General features: G+C 32.3%; 3 protein-coding genes and 1 long non-coding RNA gene across 8 annotated transcripts in view; 2 read left to right on the plus strand and 2 right to left on the minus strand.

Moving 5' to 3' along the window:
- LOC127701394 (uncharacterized) overlaps window positions 1-10,480 on the plus strand; it is a 203,940-nt gene extending 193,460 nt beyond the window's left edge. Inside the window, exon 2 of the long non-coding RNA XR_007982010.1 lies at window positions 10,216-10,480. This is a non-coding gene — a long non-coding RNA (uncharacterized LOC127701394). The remainder of the gene's footprint in view (window positions 1-10,215) is intronic.
- The window catches only part of LOC127701328 (TBC1 domain family member 20-like), a 31,521-nt gene extending 15,938 nt beyond the window's left edge, over window positions 1-15,583 (minus strand). The window contains exons 1-5 of the mRNA XM_052205218.1: window positions 15,511-15,583; window positions 9,509-9,682; window positions 7,361-7,441; window positions 2,961-3,055; window positions 1,334-1,425 (exon numbers count right to left, since the gene is read on the minus strand). Coding sequence (XP_052061178.1) covers window positions 1,334-1,425; window positions 2,961-3,055; window positions 7,361-7,441; window positions 9,509-9,682; window positions 15,511-15,547 — 479 coding nt within the window. The 5' untranslated portion in view covers window positions 15,548-15,583. The remainder of the gene's footprint in view (window positions 1-1,333; window positions 1,426-2,960; window positions 3,056-7,360; window positions 7,442-9,508; window positions 9,683-15,510) is intronic.
- The window catches only part of LOC127701268 (nuclear factor of activated T-cells 5-like), a 347,248-nt gene that overhangs the window by 73,404 nt on the left and 254,292 nt on the right, over window positions 1-19,552 (minus strand). The window contains exon 15 of one of the 4 annotated variants that reach the window (XR_007981965.1): window positions 9,099-9,127. The exons of the other annotated variants lie outside the window; for them this stretch is intronic. The gene's annotated coding sequence lies outside the window, so the exon portion shown is untranslated. Of the gene's footprint in view, window positions 1-9,098; window positions 9,128-19,552 lie in introns of those variants that run through there. 4 annotated transcript variants of the gene reach the window in all.
- Window positions 15,735-19,552, plus strand: part of LOC127701298 (diacylglycerol O-acyltransferase 1-like) — a 35,527-nt gene continuing 31,709 nt past the window's right edge. Inside the window, exon 1 of one of the 2 annotated variants that reach the window (XM_052205173.1) lies at window positions 15,735-15,867. In XM_052205173.1, the coding sequence (XP_052061133.1) occupies window positions 15,752-15,867 (116 nt within the window). In that variant the 5' untranslated portion in view covers window positions 15,735-15,751. Of the gene's footprint in view, window positions 15,868-15,943; window positions 16,488-19,552 lie in introns of those variants that run through there. The other variant, XM_052205172.1, reaches the window with a different exon arrangement.

Raw genomic sequence — 19,552 nt, forward strand, 5'->3', positions numbered from 1 at the left:
AGTTGTTGAGTGATGTATCTGAAAACGCATCACACGGTGTAATTTACTAATATAAATCCTGAAACCAAATTTCAGAAATCCTTGTCAAGTAGCTCCTGAGAAAAATTTAAAGCGGGGGTATAAAAATGGACGCAATATTCGGCTTGATACAGGTCTGAATTTGGATTGTAATTAAATATTTGAAACATAAAAGGTTTCTGACACAGAATAACTGTAGTCAAAGAACTTAGAATTGGTTATATGATTTGAATTTATATTCAATTTTCTGCTTTGTGCAATACACTTTGCTGTTGCGAATTGACCCCCCCCCTCCCCCCACAAAAAAAAAATTTACCCCCCCCCCTTTTTTTTTGCTTTTGTGCAATACACTATGCTGTTGCGTATTAATGATGTATTTGAATTACCTCCCTTACACTGCTTTAAATTATGTTTTGTACTAAAGTATTTTTCCATTAACCAGGACACCCTTGTTTTTCCCCCTTTTTTATCCCTAATTCCTTAACGGTTTGAGCATAACCCCCCAAAGTAAATCTAAACCATCCCTTTGTGGTATGGAAACTTGTGGTATAATTTCAGAGAGATCCATACACCGTTCCACAAGTTATTGTCTGGAAACTAGAAAAATGCTTATTTTTGGCCCGTTTTTGGCCCCTAATTCCTTAACTGATGGTACCATAACCCCCTAAATCCCAACCTTCCTTTTGTGGTATTGAACCTTATGGTAAAATTTCATAGAGATCCATTAACTTAAACTAAAGTTATTGTGTGAAAACCAATGTGTCTTCAGACGAGGACGACAGCGACGCCAACGTCAAACCAATATACGACCGCAAAATTTTTTGCAGTCGTATAAAAATAGCCTGCAAATTGACAAAACTTAATGACATTCATATTTGAATAAACTGCTCAAAAGATATAAACTTAATTTTTCACAGTTCATATGTGCATATGTGCACAGACTTGAGAAATATAGGGAACTATATTTCAGTGTGTATACATTTTGTAGATTTAGTTATGCTACTACTTATTTGGGAGGCTGGTGCCTTAGGAAAGACTTGGAACAATAGTTCCAAACTTTCCAAAAAATCATGGTAAAAGTGTGATAACTGGAAAAAAGACATGTATAATAAAGAAACAGCAATTTCACAATAATCAGTTAGGTAATTCTCATCAAAGATACATGTAGGCAAAAGAAGTAACAATAAAGGTAAACACATTTCAAGGCAAGTTTTCTTCTGCTTATGTTTAGCATATGATCTGGAGTACAAATTTATATGTTTTATATATACTAGAAATGGGGAGGAAATTTCAAAGATCATCAATTTTGACCTACCTTAGATGATTTAAAGACAATATATCCATGAGGGCAAACCCAGCATCCTCTCCTACAACCAACAGAATTGTAACACAAATATCATGGTAACCCTATCAAAGAAACAAGAAATAATTGTTATTTCCCTAAAAAAAATAAACTTAAATAAATGATTTTTTTTGTGTCATTATAATTTTGTAATTTTTTTTTCAATGTTAAGACAGTGATGGTACTGAATTTTCCACTCAAACTCAGAAAGTGACCTACATGTAATATAGAAACCTGTACATGATGACAATAAATGACTTCAAAACATCCTGCCTAAATATTTTGCCCATTAAAACAGCCACCTAATGAGGAACAAATTATAATATAAATCATCCTGTTATCTTTGATCATCATTAAATTAGATATGATCACTTTCTTTCACATTGTCACAACTTTATGTTGTATTTCATCTATGGATTTATTCAAGACGATTGAATCATTTATTGATTTTTTGGTGTTTAAAATAAAAATAAGAAGATGTGGTATAATTGCCAATGAGACAACTCTTAACCAGAAACCAAATGATATAGAAGTTAACAACTATAGGTCACTGTACGACCTTCAACAATGAGCAAAACCCATACCACATAGTCAGCTATAAAAAGCCTTGAAATGACAAATGTAAAGGAGTAATACCACCATTGTTTTTCCCCTATTAGTCTTTGTTAAATTGGCACTTTTCAAAAGATTGTGCAGAATTTATCTTTGTTTCAAATAAAGAAATACTTGGCATGAATAAAGTTTTATCCTGTCCAGTACTACTGACAAAATTTCACATAACATAACATTTCATTGCATATAAGATAATAACCATCACTGGAAATTAACCAATAAAATTATCACCCCTTTTTCCTGTTTACAAGCTTAGTAACCATGTAACCTCAAGTTTCCAGAATATTTCATAGAAACACCAAATAAAAAAAGAACGGTGCTTTGAAACACCCAAGATATATGTTTATGCTCAGAAATTTTTTTATGCAATGAAATGCAGGGTTAACTTCCTACAACTGTCCAATTCAAGGGAATATTTTCTCTACCCTTTTTCGTATGAAACCAGATGTGATGTACTATGATTTGGTGGTATTACATCTAAAACAATTCAAATTAGAAAACTAAAGGCCTGATTTATGAAAAAAAACAGTGAACGAAATACAAATATGATACACAGCAACAAACGACAACCACTGAATTACAGGCTACTGACTTGGGACAGGCACATACAGAATGTGGCAAGTTAAACATGTTACGGGGTGACTAACCCTCCCCGTAATACAAAAATAAGGAGACGTGGTATGATTGTCAATGAGACAACTATCCACCAAAGTCGGCCTTCAACAATCAGAAAAACCAATACCGTAAATTCGGCTATAAAAGGCCCCGACATGAAAAATATGAAACAATTCAATTGAGAAATAGAGGGTTTCCTCTGTTTTTACTTATACTAGCTTTTCTAAAATATGGACGGTAATTTTGAAAAGTTAAGCTTATGTTTTTCACAAAAATTTTTTTTCATAAATATATCATTCCGGTACTTATACTGAAACAATAAATGTTTACAGTAAAGTCTAAATGTATTTTGATTCGAAAGAAGTCATATTACCTGGTAATAATGAAGTTCTTCATGATTAACTAACACTCTCATAATGAGGTCAATTAACTGGTCCTGCAATGCTAATCGTACATCGTCATCCATACCTGCAAGAAAGTATAACTTATGAGAAAATACTTTTAAGTTTTTTCATTTCAGAGAATATAGTGGATTAATTTATTATCCTGAGCATCAATTTTCGCAGATTGAGGAAATATTGTATTTCGTTGGATATTTATTTGTGGTTTTAACACTTTCTGCATACAGACCTGTAGAAAACATGTATTTTTCTTAATATTTTAATTCGTGGTCAACCTTTACCCACAAAAAAAAACAAACCGAAAATTAGTTCAACACGAATGATAATGAATCCACAGTAGCTTCATTTCAAATGAAGATGAAGTATGGTGTACATAAACCATTTAAACTTTTTTCCATTCAGATGAAATCGTCATTCTACATGACAGTATTTGTAGAAATATTCTAAACAAGAAATGATTGTAACAGGATGCTGTTACGAAGTCTCCCAAACGAAGCTCCCATAATTCGTAATTCCCAGGGTCGCCTGACATTGGGCAAAGTCCAGTGAAAATTGGTTTGGTCCAGTAAAGTTATATGCATTAATGATGCCTGGGGACTAACCCTGTATATCATTCAAATCATCTTGGCATGACAAACCAGAATATATATGGTTTAGGGGTGGGGATCTCAACCATTTACAAGATACTAGAACATTGGGGGTGGGGGGAACCCCTAGGGACTGACCCTATACGTCATTCAAATGTTCGAGATATGACGAACAGGAATATATATGGTATAGGGGTGGGGATCTCGACCATTTACAAGATATTAGAACTTTCTCAATTGGCAGGGGTCGGGACGACCCCTGGGGACTAACCCTGTATATCTTTCAAACCATCTTTGCATGACAAACCAAAATATATATGGTTTAGGGGTGGGGATCTCGACCACTTACAAGTTATTAGAACATTCTCAAATGGCAGGGGGTCGGGATGACCCCAGGGGACTAACCCTGTATATCATTCAAACCATCTTCGCATGACAAACCAGAATATATATGGTTTCGGGGTGGGGATCTTGACCACTTACAAGATATTAGAACTTTCTTAAATGGCAGGGGGTGGGGGTGACCCCTGGGAACTAACCCTGTATTTCATTTGATGTGCTTTATCATGACAAACCAGAATATATATGGTTTAGGGGTGGGGATCTCGACCATTTACAAGATATTAGAACTTTCTCAAATGGCAGGGGTTGGGATGACCCCTGGGGACTAACCCTGTATATTATTCAAACGATCTTTGCATGACAAACCAGAATATATACGGTTTCAGGGTGGGGATCTTGACCACTTACAAGATATTAGAACTTTCTTAAATGGCAGGGGGTTGGGGTGACCCCTGGGGACTAACCCTGTATATCATTCAAACCATCTTAGCATGACAAACCAGAATATATATGGTTTCGGGGTGGGGATCTTGACCACTTACAAGATATTAGAACTTTCTTAAATGGCAGGGGGTTGGGGTGACCCCTAGGGACTAACCCTGTATATCATTCAAACCATCTTTGCATGACAAACCAGAATATATATGGTTTAGGGGTGGGGATCTTGACCACTTACAAGATATTAGAACTTTCTTAAAAGGCAGGGGGTGGTGGTGACCCCTGGGGACTAACCCTGTATTTCATTTGATGTGCTTTATCATGACAAACCAGAATATATATGGTTTAGGGGTGGGGATCTTGACCACTTACAAGATATTAGAACTTTCTTAAATGGCAGGGGGTGGGGGTGACCCCTGGGGACTAACCCTGTATTTCATTTGATGTACTTTATCATGACAAACCAGAATATATATGGTTTAGGGGTGGGGATCTCGACCATTTACAAGATATTAGAACTTTCTCAAATGGCAGGGGGTCGGAATGACCCCTGGGGACTAACCCTGTATATCATTTAAACCATGTTCGCATGACAAACCAGAATATATATGGTTTAGGGGTTGGGATCTTGACCACTCACAAGATATTAGAACTTTCTTTAATGGCAGGGGGTGGGGTGACCCCTGGGGACTTACCCTGTATTTTGTTTGATGTGCTTTAACATGACAAACAAGAATATATATGGTTTAGGGGTGGGGATCTCGACCATTTACAAGATATTAGAACTTTCTCAAATGGCACGGGGTTGGGATGACCCCTGGGGACTAACCCTGTATATCATTCAAACCATGTTCGCATGACAAACCAGAATATATATGGTTTAGGGGTTGGGATCTTGACCACTTACAAGATATTAGAACTTTCTTAAATGGCAGGGGGTGGGGGTGACCCCTGGGGACTAACCCTGTATTTTGTTTGATGTGCTTTAACATGACAAACCAGAATATATATGGTTTAGGGGTGGGGATCTCGACCATTTACAAGATATTAGACCTTTCTCAAATGGCAGGGGGTTGGGATGACCCCTGGGGACTAACCCTGTATATCATTCAAATCATCTTAGCATGACGAACCAGAATATATATGGTTTAGGGGTGGGGATCTTGACCACTTACAAGATATTAGAACTTTCTCACATGGCAGGGGGTGGGGGTGACCCCTGGGGACTAACCCTGTATTTCATTTAATGTGCTTTATCATTTAGAACATTTTCAATTAAAAAGATTGTGTCTATCACAAACAATTTTCAATTTATAATCATTTGAAAATTAAAAAAAATAAAATCCCATAGGGTTCTATAGTAAAACCCTCCTTTCTTTTTTCCCCTCAAAGTACCCCTTTATAAACCCCATTGCACAAACAAAACCCTGATTGCACCACTAGACATGTTAGTCTAACATATTGTGAAATCCTAAGTTAATCTGACAAGCGGTTTCGGAGAATGGGTGATGACAAGTTCAAATTTAAAAGCGGCGGAAGAGGAAGAAGAAGAAGAAGAAGAAGAAGAAGAAGAAGAAGAATAAGAACTGAGCAAAACCAATAAGTCTTCCCAAACTTCGTTTGGGAGACTTAATTAAAGGAGTAGGTGCGGTTCGATAAGGCTCTAAAATGGCCTCTATTTCTAGCTAAAATATAAATTAGAATTAATTGACCAATATCACAATGAATCATAGCTAATACAATGACTAGATAGAAAATATGTCTTTTTGTTGAAAATCATTTTGATTTTCCACAAAAAATTCTATGAAAACGGGTAAATTTCCATTGATTTCTAAGTCAGGAAACATAGAGCGCAGGCGTCGACAAAAGAGATCTTTTAACACAATCTTTGTAATGACATTTTACATATCGGACTTAAATATTTAGTTTGTCGAAGCCTTGCGCTCTTTGTTTCCTAAGCCTTAATTTGGTTGAAATCAGTACGATTTTGTCAAATTTCGCAAAAATCTCTATTTTTGACCTATTTAGGATGTACAAATCAACGCTTCAAAATAAAACTCTGACATAAATAGTTCTATTTAACTTTCTCACATGTCTTTTCGTCAATATAACACATTTTTTATCCTGAAACATTGAACTTAATAATCGGGGCCAAATTTGGCCCTTACCGAACTTAATCCTTTCATTCTCTTTCTATTATCAGTCAAAAATCTTTAAGTTTGATTTATAATGGAATTTCAGCCTTTTATATTGTTTGCATTACAACTTCAGCAACTTGTATTTCAAAAACATTGTATATAGCTGCAAAAGTAGACCATTATGGATTAATGTAACAATTCAAATTCTATGAGATCTTAAAATATTTTCAAAGCAATCAAATTTCAGCAATTTTAACTGGTAACAATTTAGCATTTCCATATCACGATAAAAATGTATTACTCATCAACGGTGCTCAAAACCAAACATTGGAAATTTGTAAGTATTAAGTACATCAAAATCAATGAAACAGACCATTATTAGTTTTGACACTACTGTGGGGATAACTTCTTATCCTGGTATTGAATATTGAATATATTTTGCATATATATTTTTTAATAAATTTTTATCATAATTAACATGTGTACTAAGTTTTAAAATGATGTTACTTCATGGTAAACTTTCTTGAAACAAAATTTTAACCTTGAATTGGACAGATGGATGCACACACCAGAAAACATAAATACCACTTCATCGTAGGAAGGGCAAACAAATGTAAAGGATGGATAAAAAAAATAAACAAATTACATTAACAAAATACCACAAAAATGGCTGAAATTAATTGAAATTTCTTTCAGCTGAATAATAACTTCTTGTCATAAACCATTAATTTTCAATAAAATAACCGTGTAAATACTATTAGTGACAGCTCATATTGTACATTTGTACTTTAACCCAGCTTTCATAAAAAAAATAGTCATATGCTGTGCAAACATCATGAAGTTTTTAATGTTAATGGGTAACCTTACCAGGTGGAAATCTTTTTAAAGTTCTGTTTACATCCATCACAACTTGATTGTAATCCCTATGTCCCTCTAAGACAGAACTTTCTATAAGAAAAAAGTTAATCATATATTTTTTACACATAATTAATATGGCTTCAACTTAGGAAAGCTCTATCAGAGCTATTGTGTTTAGAGACCTGTTTTTGTCAGTTTTCTCTCTATTACCAACACTCATCTGATCTTTTCCACTGACATCAGAGCTCTCAATGGTTTTCCCGTAATTACTGTCATTATATGTTGTTTTATGTACACTTTGTTATTCCTCAAATGAAGAATAAAAAGGGGGAGTGTTGAGATATCATTAAACTATTTTAACCCTACGGTCCCTGCCCCATATCTATATGGGTCCTGTTCCAAGTCTGATAGCAGATCTTTGATTGTATACATTTGTATGTCCAATTATTTCCAACTTTTATAGATTCTGGATGATTAAGAGTTTGACATATTGTATAGACATCTGTCTATTGTTGAAAACTGTATGTTGCCCTCAAGATGTCTTTTGGTAATTTTAATTTTTCCGCTATGGGTTGCTGTCTCATTGACGTATACCCACATCGCCTGTTATTCATATAGGTCACACTATATGCCCTTGCCACTTAGTGGCAGAGGCATACAAAAAAACGAACCAGATATGCTTGTTTCCATATTACTAAGGATTGACAAAAACTGAAAATCTACAGAGTAAATATTTTGTCTTTACTGAACCAAATATTGTATGATAATTTTGTAAGAATTCATGAAAGCAATCTCATTGGCAATCATACCACTTCTCCTTATTTTTGTATTGAGTTATCTCAGGATTTGTTCTGAGTTATTGATTTTTTTCAAAAATAAGTCATATAGACAAAATGTAAATATTTTCATGAAAATTCCTTTAAGCAATGTGCAAATACAAAGTACAATGAAGTAAATTAAACTTTGCTTAAACAGGATGATAAATTTTACTTGTAGAAATAAATAAAATAAAATGCTTCGCTGAGCGCAGCCTGATATGACCGCAGAGGTCGAACCCTGAACAGTTGGGGCAAGTTTGGACACAATATTCAAGCTTGATACTGTCTGCATTTGGATAGTGATCAAATTTTTTGACATAATACAGGTTTCTGACACAAAATAAATGTGGTCAAGGATCTTAAAAATTTGAAATGGGACATTTAATTTACCTAGAATGGTCTGATATCTAAAATTTAACAACATGGTTAGATTCAGCATATAAAAAAAAACCTAAAATTTAAATTTAGTTGAAATCAAACAAAGTTTGTAAGGGAGGTAACAATAATGCAAAAAAAACCCAAACAAAGAATAACCAATTCAGAGTATAAAAATTTATTACCACTGAACCCTTTGATATACACTATTATAATACTATATGTATTTAAATCACAGTATTTGATGTTTCTAGAAACAGCTAAAAAATATTTCATACTAGAACTAGCAAACAAATAGCAAAAAGTACCAAGATAAAGAAACAAAGCTAAAGTCCATTAACCAGGAAACCCTTGTTTCTCCCCCCTTTTTTGCCCCTAATTCCTAAACAGACTGAGCCATAACCCCCCAAAGCCAACTCTAACCATCCCTTTGTGGTGTGGAAACTTGTGGTACAATTTCAGACAATTCCGTACACTGTTCCACAAGTTATAGTCTGGAAACTAGAAAAATGCTTATTTTGGCCCCTTTTTTACCCCTAATTCCTAAACCGTAGGGACCATAACCCCCAAAATCAATCCCAACCTTCCTTTAGTGGTTTCAAACCTTGTGTTTAAATTTCATAGATTTATATTTACTTATACTAAAGTTATTGTCAAATTTCCAATGGAGTTTGCAACCATAATAACCCATTTAAATACATCATAAAAGTCTTAAAATAGAAAATGACATACATAACCATGGCTAAAATTAAATCACCTTGCATTTTTAAAATAGTAACTTCTAAAAATAAATTCTCTTGATTATATGCCGATATCCATGTAGTGAAAACTACTAGGGGGTCTTTCTGTGTCTTGATTTGGACAACAGTTGTTATATTTCGTTTGACACTTAAATTTGTGGATAAAGCCATCCATGAAAACCATGAATAAAAAAATTTCACAGTATTCAAAAATCAAGTTTTACCTGGTTTGGATGAAATGTTGGAAATATCTGCCTTCAACAGCTTTGGCCATACTTTTTTCCTTATGTCATTATTAACAAGTCCTCCATAGCTGATTGCAAATTTCTGGAAAGTTGTGATATTTGTTTCTTCATCACTTAATGCCTCTTTTATAAGTTCAATTTTCTTATTCATCTCTATAAAATAAAAAAAAGAAATGTACTTGGAGAAAAGCGTAGATTTAATCATTTAAATTGTCAGAAAAGCAGTTTGGTACAATTTATATTATTAACATGATCTAGAGCATGTTTTCCTAGACAAAGTCAATGACGTAGACTCATGATGTCATACATTCTCTTTCTACTCGACTGAGAAAAAAAACAATATCACTCAAGTAGCATTACACTATTATTAGTTATTTAACATTAAGTCTGACCCAACAGTGAAGCAAATATAAGCATTTTGGTATTAATATTGATTCACTCATAGGGTCTTTGCATCGGAAATAAACACATTTATTCTCAAACCAGTTGTTGGCATGATACGGGTTATGTTCTTCTCATATATTTTATGATGGTATGAACCTAAACCCCTAACGGGAGGGATTGTACTTGATTTTCATATGATGAAGACATAATCTCTCAATCAGTTTAATTGAGGTTTGGAGTTGGCATGCGAGTAACTGCTAGTAGTCCTTTGTTCATTTATGTATCATTGTCATTTTGCGTAGTTTCTTTTGTTACCTATTCTGACATCGGACTCGGACTTCTTTTAAACTGAGTTTTACTGTGCATATTGCTATGTGTTTCTTTTTTCTACATTGACTAGAGGTATAGGGGGAGGGTTGAGATCTCACAAAACATGTTTAACCCCGTCGCATTTTTGTGCCTGTCCCAAGTCAGGAGCCTCTGGCCTTTGTTAGTCTTGTATGTTTTTTAATTTTAGTTCATTTATATGTTTTGGAGTTTAGTGTGACATCCATTTTCACTGAACTAGTACACAATTTTAGTTAGGGTCCAGCTGAGGACCACCTCCGGGTGCGAGATTTTCTCGCTGCATTGAAGACCCATTAGTGGCCTTCGGCTGTTGTCTGCTCTTTGGTCGGGTTGTTGTCTCTTTGACATATTCCCCATTTCCATTCTCAATTTTACCATCTATTCTGAGCGAAAAAAATTATGTCTAGATTGTGAAAGGAAAATAAAACACACAATAGTAAAAACAAAAACAAAACTCATTCATCAGACCTTGGCGGTTATATTCAGTTCTTTATGATTAGACTGACACACGATACTGATATTTCTACTCTCTCTAATGAATTCAATTTTTTTAAGGTAGATTAACTGTATACCACCATCTTTGATTTTAAAATAGCAGTTAACTATTGGTCTAGTTCTTTGCAATCTGCAAATTTTGAGACAGATTGGCAAGGTATGTGTAAAACTGTTTATTTGAATAAAGAAAAATAAATGATTTATTGCATTATTTAGACTGTTTTAACTAATACCAAATGTTTGTATTTGTTAGAATCAATTTTTCAACTTAGCCATTTAAGGGGAGATAACTCTAATAGTGAAAATTTTATAAAGGAATGTATAAGAAATTTCCATTTTTAACTTGTAGCAAGAAAACAATTTTGGTGACACCATTTTTAATTTTTATTTTCTTAATTAAAGTACATTATAAAACCTATCTTTTCATATTTTATTACAAAATTCTTAATTATATATTTCTTTTTATTTACTAAAAAGTGTTTTTTTATGAATAATCTTTGCAAATTGCACAACTTGTTACTTGAATAATAGCATGGTGACCCATACTTTAAATTATATTTTTGAAAAAAATCAGTGTAAAATCTACAATTTGGCAAAGTAGTATATGAAATTCTATCTGAGGAAATATATATAGATGATCCATTTTAAGTAAAATTGATACTCTAGACTTCATCTCCAACTAAAGTAGACAGCATGAGTCCACATAATTGATGCTTAAAATTAACTGAATTGGAAGGGTTATATTGTTGACATTATATACTTGGATGTTGTTTTGTTGTACTAACATGTACTTCTTTAAGTGCACTTTCTAGACCCAAACTTTCTAAATTGTATACTTTGATAGACTAACAAACTACTTATAACATATAAATACTAATATATCAGTCAGCACTGAGTAAATGCATTGTGAATAGCGCTACATTTATACACATCTCATTTTGAATATTATGTAAAATATGAATAAAAGGAATCTAGAATACCATGCATATTAAGCATAAAAGTAATAATAAAGTATAATTTAGACTATCGATCAGTGCTAATTTCTTTTCCTTTCTGTGGGGTGTTTCTAATTCTATAACACATTTAGACCAATAGAATCTTGGCAACTTCATCAGGAAACCAATAAGAACTAACCTATGTTAAGTTATAATTTCAAGATGGCTTGTACATTGTATATCATATGAAACTTAACTAGCCTCACATCGTGATGTGAAGCAAAAAGAACAAAAATCTATTATACATAACATGTTCAATTATGTTTCGTGGTAACAAAATAGTGTCATCATTACAAAACATTTGTAGCAAAATAATATAATCAATATAAAAGTATGGTTTACATGATATGGACCTGAATATAAACTAAACCTTAATCACTTCTACTGCATGAAATGAATGTCATGATAACCCAAATATTTAAAGTATGTTAAACGAAAAGACTATGATTATGATGGTGGTAAATATAGTAATTGATTGATTCTTGATAACATTCAGTAGCAACTACATGTAGAACTGTCTGCTGGACAGGACAAATACCCCTTGCATCCTCTTTCTGTTTACCTAAATATCTATTTATTTCATCAAATATATATTTTTACACTAATTACAGGCATGATCATGTAGATTTAGATTCTAATCAATCAGAAACATGCTAGTAACACTCCTTTTTTTCCATGTTTTATGATTCATGGAAAATAAGTTTTATATGGTTATGATCCTTGTGATATTTTTGTTTCACAATTTGCAGACCATACTATCCATAGTGGATCATCATGATTATAGAGTCTACAAATTGTCAAACAAATATCACAAGGATCATAAAAGCTAAGCCCTGCAGCTAGTGAGTCTGTACTCAGAGTGAATTTTGTGGTGTTATTGCCAAAGAAATGAAACTTTTCCACAGAATCATTTCCTCTTGGTCAAATTTACAACATTGTTCCTATTGAAATTTGTCTTTTTGTGTGTTTGACAAATAAAAACTTGAAAATGACCATGTTAAAATTAAGGCCTTCATAAAAGTAGTCTATACATGTAACTAAACAAACACAAAAAAAATGCAAATTTCAATAGGAACAATGCTAAAAAAAATTGTCAGAAATCAACTTTTTATGATTAAATCAGTGTTTACATTGAACAGATTGAAAAAAATATTATTGATATTGAATTGTAACATACAACATCACATGCAGTTTTGTGAGTTAATACATGTATTTTTATCTACTAAGAAAATAAATTTTTTCTTCTGGTAAATTACTCAATAATGGATTTCTCTTAGAAGAAATTTTTAATAAGGCCCAAGTGAATAAACTACAAAGAGAACAATAGCTATTATATTTATTCAATGGGACAAGCCAACTAACAAAAGTTTAAATACCTTGACCAAGAGGAAATGATTCTGTGGAAAAGTTTCATTTCTTTCGAAATCACATGCAGTTTTGTGAGTTGATACATGGGCATATTTCTAACCTTAAACGGAACTTGTTATGGTGACATGTAGCTATTTGCATCCTTGTCCTTTGGTCTCTAGTGGATAGATTTTAAGCAATCATACCACATAGATCTCCTTATTTTTATATCTTGATACAAAAGAATACAAAATGTCTCATTGACCAACATTTTTTGCAATCAGGTTTAGATTTGGGGTTGTAATCTTGTCACTTGTGATCAGTACGTGTACAATTATCTTTAACATGTGAATTGGGTGCATTACCTGTTAGCATAAAGTGTTATCATCTTATGTATAAATATTATGTATATGTCTCAAACTCTCAATGAGATTGGTGAACAGTGAAGGTCCACATGAAATTCTCAGGGCTGCATTTGAAGTAGAAAAAACTCTCAAAAATAGAGAAAATTCATGGTCTAATAAACTATTTGAATTATCAAAATATATTGGAATATCATCAAATAACCTTTATAACACTTAATTTCAAACATACATTAGAAGATTTTTACAAAACCAACATAAAATTAGAACTGTCTAATATAAGAGAGGGCAACTCTGGGAAACTTTTATTTTTTAGTAAAATTCATACTGAATTCAATATGTTCAAACAACAAGGATATTTAAAATTCTTAGAAAAATCTCACCAAATTAAGAATAAGTGCACACTGATAAACCATGGAAACTGGTAGATATGCAAAACAAAAAATACCCTCTATAAATGATAGATACAAATAATTTAATTGAAAATTTTAACAAAATTATAAACCCAAATTCTGAAAAAGAATTAAAATCTGATTGTATATATAAAAATAAGAAGATGAGGTATGATTGCCAATGAGACAACACTCCACCAGACACCAAATGACATAGAAGTTTACAATTATAGGTCACCGTACAGCTTTCAACAATGAGCAAAACCCATACAAAAATATATTGGAATATCATCAAATAACCTTTATAATACACTAATTTCATATGTCGTTTGTATTATACAAGAAGATCTTGATTTTAGGGACCATCATGCTGTTTCACCAGATACCAATCCTATATACATGATATAGATACTAATGGATACATGTATTTATATATATATATACATTGTATGTGTGTATGTGTGTTCAATATTATATTCATAAAAACTATAAATAAATGTATTTTGATAGTACACTCAGCATATATATATGGTAAATATATCAATCATGATAAAGAATAATTTATTACTTATATTCCAAATGTAAACTAATAAGACTTTGTTATTTTGTTTGTTGGAAATGTAATTGTTAACTATATCTGTATATGGATCACACTTCTATTGTGCTCTTTCCAATAAAATATTGAATATGCCAGTTCCGAGGATTACGTACCTACCGAACATAAATTATTTCTAGACTACCCTGCAGAATGAAGATCCTATCGATGCTTTGAACATTTTATAGTGCAAGGATACAGGCACACCTTCTATGTGGTAAATGACCTCATAAGGGCTTGTGTAATTGACAATCTTTTTCGGTGAAGGACATAATTCGAGATATAGCCTATTGAATACGCCAGTTCTGGGATACGGTAGTTAGATGGATCAGTCATGTGACTTCCATCACCACGTGACCAAAATTTAGGCATTGTCAATTCCAACACATGTTGAGCGAACGGATGAAAAAGTTTGATCTTATAATACCATGTATACTGCACAAAATATTTGGGAAATAAGTTGGTCACCATCCCTTCAGTCATACGGGAATTAAGATTACGTACTTACGGAACATAAATTATTTCTAGACTACCCTGCTGAATGACGATTCTAAAAGTGCTTGAAACTTTAATAGTGCAGGGATACAGGCGCTCCTTCTATCTGGTAAATGACGTCATAAAGGCGTGCGAAATTGACCATCTTTTCCGATGAAAGACATGATTCAAGAAATAGCCTATTGTATTAAAACTGAACATGCTGAAGGGGTCATGATTGATAAATAAAATCTTATATGATATCTTGTGCGATGTGATAACCATCTGTTTTTTTTTTAAATGTTTGTCTTTTAGGTCTTCATTTTTTCTTATGGTATTTTTTCTTTATATGGTAGTTGATACTTGTCGGTCTCATTGGCAATCATAACACATAGATCTCCTACTATAACTTTTTTTTTATCTTGATACCATATATTATGAAATGGATCTTTAAAAAAATATCTCATTCGTCCAATTTTTTATTAAATCAGGAGGTTTGTATTTGGGGTTATCAATCTTGTAATCAGTACGAAGATGCTGAACACTAATGGGGTCATGATTTAATCATAAAGTTCTGCCATATCATTACCATCTGTCGTTTCAATGTTTGTCTTTTCGGTCTTCATCTTCTTCACCCCAAATGATCGCTTACGGCATGTAAAAAATAAATACATCTATGATAGCCTAATAAATAATTTAACAATGCATAATATCCACTTTATCATTTTAGCTCTAACAAACATCTTTGAGAAAAAGAACCAGACAAGTAACTGTTTCACATTGTTTACTATTTTTATTTTGATGTAAGCGACAAGGTACTGAAGCGGAAAATGGCAACAAAAAGTACAGCGAAAAATGTTCGGATTCGCCGGACTATTAGTATGAATAAGTTAGAAGACATTTATAGAGAAGAATTTAGAGATCGTAAGAGTCAACCAGATAAACCGTGAGTTGCTTTCTTGTTTCTTTACAGAGAAGACAAACCCGGTACAGTTGCAAACCTTCCCCAACCCTTTGGCTTTGGTTATTGACATTGACCTTGTTCGTGGTCTGTGATGTGTTCCCACGTGGATTAGATAAAAATAGAATAGTTCTCCCCTGATTGGAGTATGTTTGATTCTTACATCAAAACATGCAATGCATTAAATCTGATAGCCCCATTTGTATAGAAACACTCAAGAGAGTAACATTTCAAAACTATAGTCTGTGATCATTTACATTGCACTGAATCAAAATGCTGATTGAGGAGGAATGTTCACAAACAGTCAAAGCAGCATCAGCAGAAGTTTCAAATACATGTAGTTTCATGGACAGTGTCAATCAAGAATCCATACGGAATAGGAAAACTGATGTAAACAAAAATAAATCACCAGAGAAGGAAACAAATAATAATATTAAAAACAAAAAAGAACATTGTGAGTCATGCTTAAAAGAACAAAAAATGACATCTGAAAATCCTACTGAGCGAAGAAGAAGTTCTCTTATGGAAAGCATTGAATGGTTCAAAAGAACATTGAGTGAACCAGAATTTATAATGTATGGAAATAATGAAAAAAGTAAAGGAGAGTAAGTCTACATTTATTTGGGCACTAATTACATGTATATTAAGTTTATCCATCATGTCCAGTATGCATTTAATTGATATATGAGGGTATCTCTTTTTAATTATTATCGTGTGGTTTGACTTTATAAACACCTTATTTTTAATTCTGTAAAATTGTTTATCCTCCCCCTCCCCCCCCCCCCCCCCCCAAAAAAAATTGTCAAAATGAATTAAAATTATCTTCAAACACCATGTTACAATTATAGTTTCTCCAGGCCCCATGAATGACTATGAACATGAGCTTAAGAAGATATTATAAATTTGTGTCACTCACAGTTTTGTATTGAAAGTGCATTTATAAATTTTAAAGTATACAGCATATACAAACTTCTTGACTTTACAGTAATGATACTATACTTCATTTAAATATAAAGGTTGCTGGACTTTTTTTTGCTTCAAGATCTATAGAAATACCATCCTTTGCTCATTTAAATACTAAAATTATATATATATTTTTAAAAATCATGTTTAACGTTGAAACATCCATGTTTCTGGTGCATGCATTTTGACACACCCCTTGCATGTACCTATCATCTACATTACATTTGCTAATAATCACCTTGTCAAACTTGTCACCTTTACAGTTTCATTGTGATATGAACCAGAGAGAGAAATTAAACTATTTATAAAATCGAATTCATGAATTCATGAATAGCTAAACAAAAAGTTTTAACAATAATTTTTTATAAGGTATAGAAGTAGTAAAGAGATTAGAAATAATTAATTATCATATGGTATTTATCACAGGTATTAAAATTAAACTTGTTTGAATCAATGCACATTATGATTCTTTTATATATGTACCTATAAAAGAAATGCAGCTTAAATTGTAAAATTCATAATTCAGTAACAAATATTTTTGTCCTACATGTAGGTTTAATTTTTAACCCTTTCTTTGACTGTAATCCTGATGAGTAATAGCTGCATACTGAACGAATTTATTGTAAATGGCAAAACATGAAAATTTGATAATTTTGTCTTTCTTAGACTAAGCTTAGAACATGATATAGAAATAGTTTATTTTATAATGTAACAGAATTTTGAACTAAAAATGGATTTGGAAATGTATGATAAAATTAAGGCACATTCTCAAAATCGAAAAGGCCTGTTAGAAAACTTCACAGTTTTTGGTTATTACACATATCTTGAAAACTACATGTGTATAATAGCTAGAGAGAAACTGTAAATAACAAAAATGTTCAGGTCAATGAATTCTACAAGTAAATCAACAATGAACAAATCATCAGTTGCCTCCTTGAAAGGAGTTATTGCAATATTAATGAAAGAGGATTTTTACCCATTTTTGAAGAAACTGTAATACATTGTAGCTGGAGAGGAACTGTAAACATAACAAATGTTTTGCAAAATAGCATCTACGAATAATCAAACATGTCCAAACTTGAAAGAACTTGTTAATTAACACCTTATAGGATTTATTGCCCTTGAAAAATTGTTATTACACATTTTAGCATTTTTCGCAGAAATTATATTAGATAGAACTTTTTTTAGCAGACACGTCCAGCACAATAATGAATATATCATTTTACAAGAACAATCTGGAATTTTAATTGGAGATTTGATTATTATAAAACAAATTTCAGAACTTTTTTCACCAAGTTAATGTGCTTTGTATACAAATGTTCACCTATTTTGAAAGAATTCATTCAGTAATATTGCGGAAATATAAAAGAGATAAATGCATTATTTTTTCGATTTTAAGTTTTTTAATTCTACTAGCCAAAGTTGTATTCCAAATCACTAAAAGTGTTACCAAAATATATGATATAGCCCATTTATTGTACTTTGACCTTAAATGAATATGTTTCAAAAGCCTTATTGCTTAATAGTAAAACAAATGCCTTCATAAGAGTACATTATAGGCTCCAAAGTCAGTGCATTTTGGAGATGTTATCAAAATACAATGATTTTTTGACATTTTTTTTTAACTTAAAGCTTCAGGAAAGCCTTGGCCGCATCCTACTATCCAGACTGTTCTGTAAACAAAATGAGCCAAGGTGTATATTGAATTCCTAGACTCAAAAATTTCTGGATCAGGGGTTGCAGCCAAAGTAATTTATGCTACAGTTTTCTGTACATGTACATTGTATAAACTGTTTATACAAATTAGTGAAAATTGGACCAAAGCTGACGCTACAACTTCAATAATGCATAATTTATCATCAATATGGTTCATAACTGAACTTTGTTATTTATAATGTGATGTGCCAAAAGGAAGTTATTTTGGAATACTAAATAGTTAACTTATATCACAGCTGTTGTTAAAAACATTTGCAGTATTTTGTCCAGATTAAAATAATATTCAATTTCCAGGTCAATTTTAACCTTGATCTCGATCCTTCTCTTTTACAAAAACTTACCGTAATATCTGAGATAACTCAGTAGCCCCTCAGACGTGGTATCATCTATATTTTCATAATTTTGTTGTTCACTGTTCTGTTTCTACTGTTTCTACTGTTTTTCATTGTTAATTTCATATGGGTTCCTGTTACAAAATGTATGTGCTAAAACATAAATATCTTCTTTTTTCCAAGTTGCTTAAAGAGTTCTTAAATATAATTACAGTTTGAAATCTAGTGACAAACTATTACCTCCCTTGTAAACACTGAAAACTAGATCTTTTCAATGTTTGTCCCATTTTAGCAAGGACGCTATCAATTATAAATTAACAGGAAAACGTTCTGGTAAATAGTAAAAATAGAAATAAGTTGAAATAAAAACAATACTTCCATTTAATGTTATCATTTCCCTCCTTAAACATGTTAAATAGCAAACGAGGACTACAGCAGGCTAAAGAAACTTGGTGTAAAATTGGTTTAAAATGTTGCTACATGTATGTGAAAAAATTTCTGGAGTACCAACTTCAATTTATTTTTCTACTGGCTGTAAACCTCTCTGGAACATGTTAATTATCCGTATATATATGCAGCTAGATCAGAGAAAGTAATTGAAAAATTTCAAAGGAATTGATTGATATGCAGCAAAGATTAACACTTTTGAAATTAAGTTA

Source organism: Mytilus californianus, unplaced genomic scaffold (assembly GCF_021869535.1).
Source record: "Mytilus californianus isolate M0D057914Y unplaced genomic scaffold, xbMytCali1.0.p SCAF_5, whole genome shotgun sequence".
Lineage (NCBI taxonomy): Eukaryota > Metazoa > Mollusca > Bivalvia > Mytilida > Mytilidae > Mytilus > Mytilus californianus.